Genomic DNA, 2,564 nt, shown 5'->3' with positions numbered 1-2,564 from the left:
CAAGACTATTGCTCTTGACATTAAAATCAATGGCACTCAATATCCACTTAATATTTACTGTCCGACGCCCAGCTACTCCAAGAAAAAATTTCAAACAATGCTCTCTAACCTGCAATTATAGACTTTAAAAATGGTCCGCAAAGGATCATGTTTCAGGTGGCCCCAAAGGACCACCTACGTGTGATGTGCCCTGCTCCTCAATACTCTGTAAGACACTTCACAGAAAATGTTTCGACCTCCTAATATCTATTTGTACCACATGGCTTGTGTGTTATCACTGATTCAAGAATGAAAGACTTCAGGAACGAAGGCAATAAAAGCAAAGACCAATATCTGTCCCAAAGGGGGACAGCAAGGGGCAGAGGAAAATGCACTGGCAGCGAAGCCCGCAGTGACCATGGACTTGGCAGGAACCCGCCGATGACTCAGGGAGGAGGAGCCCTTGACTGCCAGGCTTCAGGTTCTGCATGTTTAATGAACGATGTGAACTAGACTATGCCGACATCCCATTCCAGAACCTTACCCTGGTCTCAACGCTTCTTTATGAGTTTCATTTTACTTGATTTACTTAAGAATAAAGTTTTGCAACAAGAAGCGACCTCAACTACTAGCAGCTGAGAAGGAGCAATTATCAATGAGTCTGTAATTGCCCAAATCCATCTGGCGAGTATCAACAACCACCCGCCCAGTGGAATTTCAAGAAACTAAAATAGATTCGAGTGCCAAAATTAAAACTTAGCTTCCGGCTCCTTTACTTCCATCCCAAAGTCAAGGGTTTGAACATTACCAGCAGCTCGGATGTTCCCAGCACATCTAACGTCAGGGACTGCATCCTGGAGTAGTGAACCCCCAGCTCCCGGTGGATCCCGGAACACTCGATGCAGGTCAGAATGCCCAGGTTGGTGGAAAGCCACGTGGGATCTGCCAAGGAGAACAGAGGAGATTGGGGCGTGCAGTAATTAATGGGTCAGGGGTCGGGACGTTTTCCTGCTTAGTTACTAAACTTGGGGTTTTGAGCATGAGACTGTTTTTGATCCTTGATGCAGCCAGAACCTTCATTCCACCATAATTACCAACAATTTACATTCAACACACACATATGCACAGGTCTCTCCTCCCTCCTCTTCCTATGCTTCTGTCTCCCCATCTTCCATTCATTTATTGAGTGGCAGACAGGTGCTATGTGAACAATAATGAACAGGACACGGTGCCCTCTAGTGGCCACGGTCCCTGGGGGGCTGTCCTGACGACAGACCATGCTCATTACCAACCGGCTCAAGCCAGCAAAAGGGAGAAACAGGAGGCCTGCCAAGTCCTCTACTACGGGGTGGACTGACGTAGAATGCACGCGTCCACATGTTCGCCAAGACGCCAATAATGATGACGGAGACCACACGCCACGTGCCATGCCGTGCTGTGGAAGCAGCAGTCAGAGCTCACACGGTGAGAGCGGCAGAAATTATAGCTCTTTCCACATAATACCTCGTTTAAAGCGTACGGAAGGTGTCCCAGGAGGGGACCAGGGCCGGCACCTTCAGGGCTCAGAAGGGCCTCACTCGGGGCTGCAGGTGGATGCAGAGCCAGGCTTCAGCCCCACCTTCACCTGGGCTCAAACCCACACTGGCACCATGTCACCGTGTTCCTCCTCAGTGTTACCTACTCACTGAGGCACCTTACTATGTGTGTGGCACATAGTAGGTACTCAAGAAGTACCTGATGGGTGAATGCCGAATTTACTGAAAATGGAATTCAAAATAAAACCTACTCGAGCACATTATCACAGACCATAAGTACAATGCTCTTTAGAATTGCTCGTTGTCCTTAGAAACGCACAGCAGGTAAATATCGCAACCCTAGTCACTAAAAAAGTGTGAAGTTATTTTTCAAATGTTCAAGTTGTAAAAAATTTTATCCACATTAGGGAATACTTCCGGGCATCTGTGTTTCCCCTTCACTATTCGACCGTACCAACTGTACCATGCTTTTGGCAGGTATGAGCGTACATTTAGCCCACCTCACATCAAGTTTTTAAACCACTCGTGTTGTCTTAGCATTTTAAAACAGAAATCTGCATAGCTTTGATTTCCTTAAGGAAGTGTTTTCAAAGTCCAAGTACTAAACTATCCTTAAGAAGAAGCACCATTCACTACTTATCACCCCCTAAAGTATTAAGACCCAAAGAGATCTTAAAAGGTCCTGCCAAGAAGGTATTTTTTAATGGGTCTAAGATCCCAGGAGGCCACTCCTCAAATTACCCCCAAATACGGCCTTGGGTCTCGTGGCATTTCTCAGCTCACCACTCCATTTTTGTTGTGTTGGTTGCTTATAAAAATTGTCGGAATCTGAGGAGTGAAAAGGTAATGGATCACCCCAGCTGAACCACAGTCTTTCTCATCCATAAAGGTTCAGAAAAGGCTGCTCCATATTCCGACGCCAACACCATTCCACCTTAATTAGAAGAATGAGCCAACTCCTGAAACTTTTAAAATACTAGCTGTTAAAATCTACAGTGACACTCTATGTCCATTAGAAATGAAGGCCCTAATAGGCTTCATCAAAATGCA

General features: G+C 46.0%; 1 protein-coding gene across 1 annotated transcript in view; it reads right to left on the bottom strand.

Annotated features, from left to right (window-relative positions):
- Nucleotides 1-2,564, bottom strand: part of ASAP2 (ArfGAP with SH3 domain, ankyrin repeat and PH domain 2) — a 115,237-nt gene that overhangs the window by 31,856 nt on the left and 80,817 nt on the right. The window contains exon 13 of the mRNA XM_023533604.1: nt 788-959. Coding sequence (XP_023389372.1) covers nt 788-959 — 172 coding nt within the window. The remainder of the gene's footprint in view (nt 1-787; nt 960-2,564) is intronic.

Source organism: Pteropus vampyrus, unplaced genomic scaffold, assembly GCF_000151845.1.
Source record: "Pteropus vampyrus isolate Shadow unplaced genomic scaffold, Pvam_2.0 Scaffold105, whole genome shotgun sequence".
Classification (NCBI taxonomy): domain Eukaryota; kingdom Metazoa; phylum Chordata; class Mammalia; order Chiroptera; family Pteropodidae; genus Pteropus; species Pteropus vampyrus.
The sequence above is the reverse complement of the archived record's forward strand: the minus strand, read 5'-3'. Positions and strand labels throughout refer to the sequence as shown.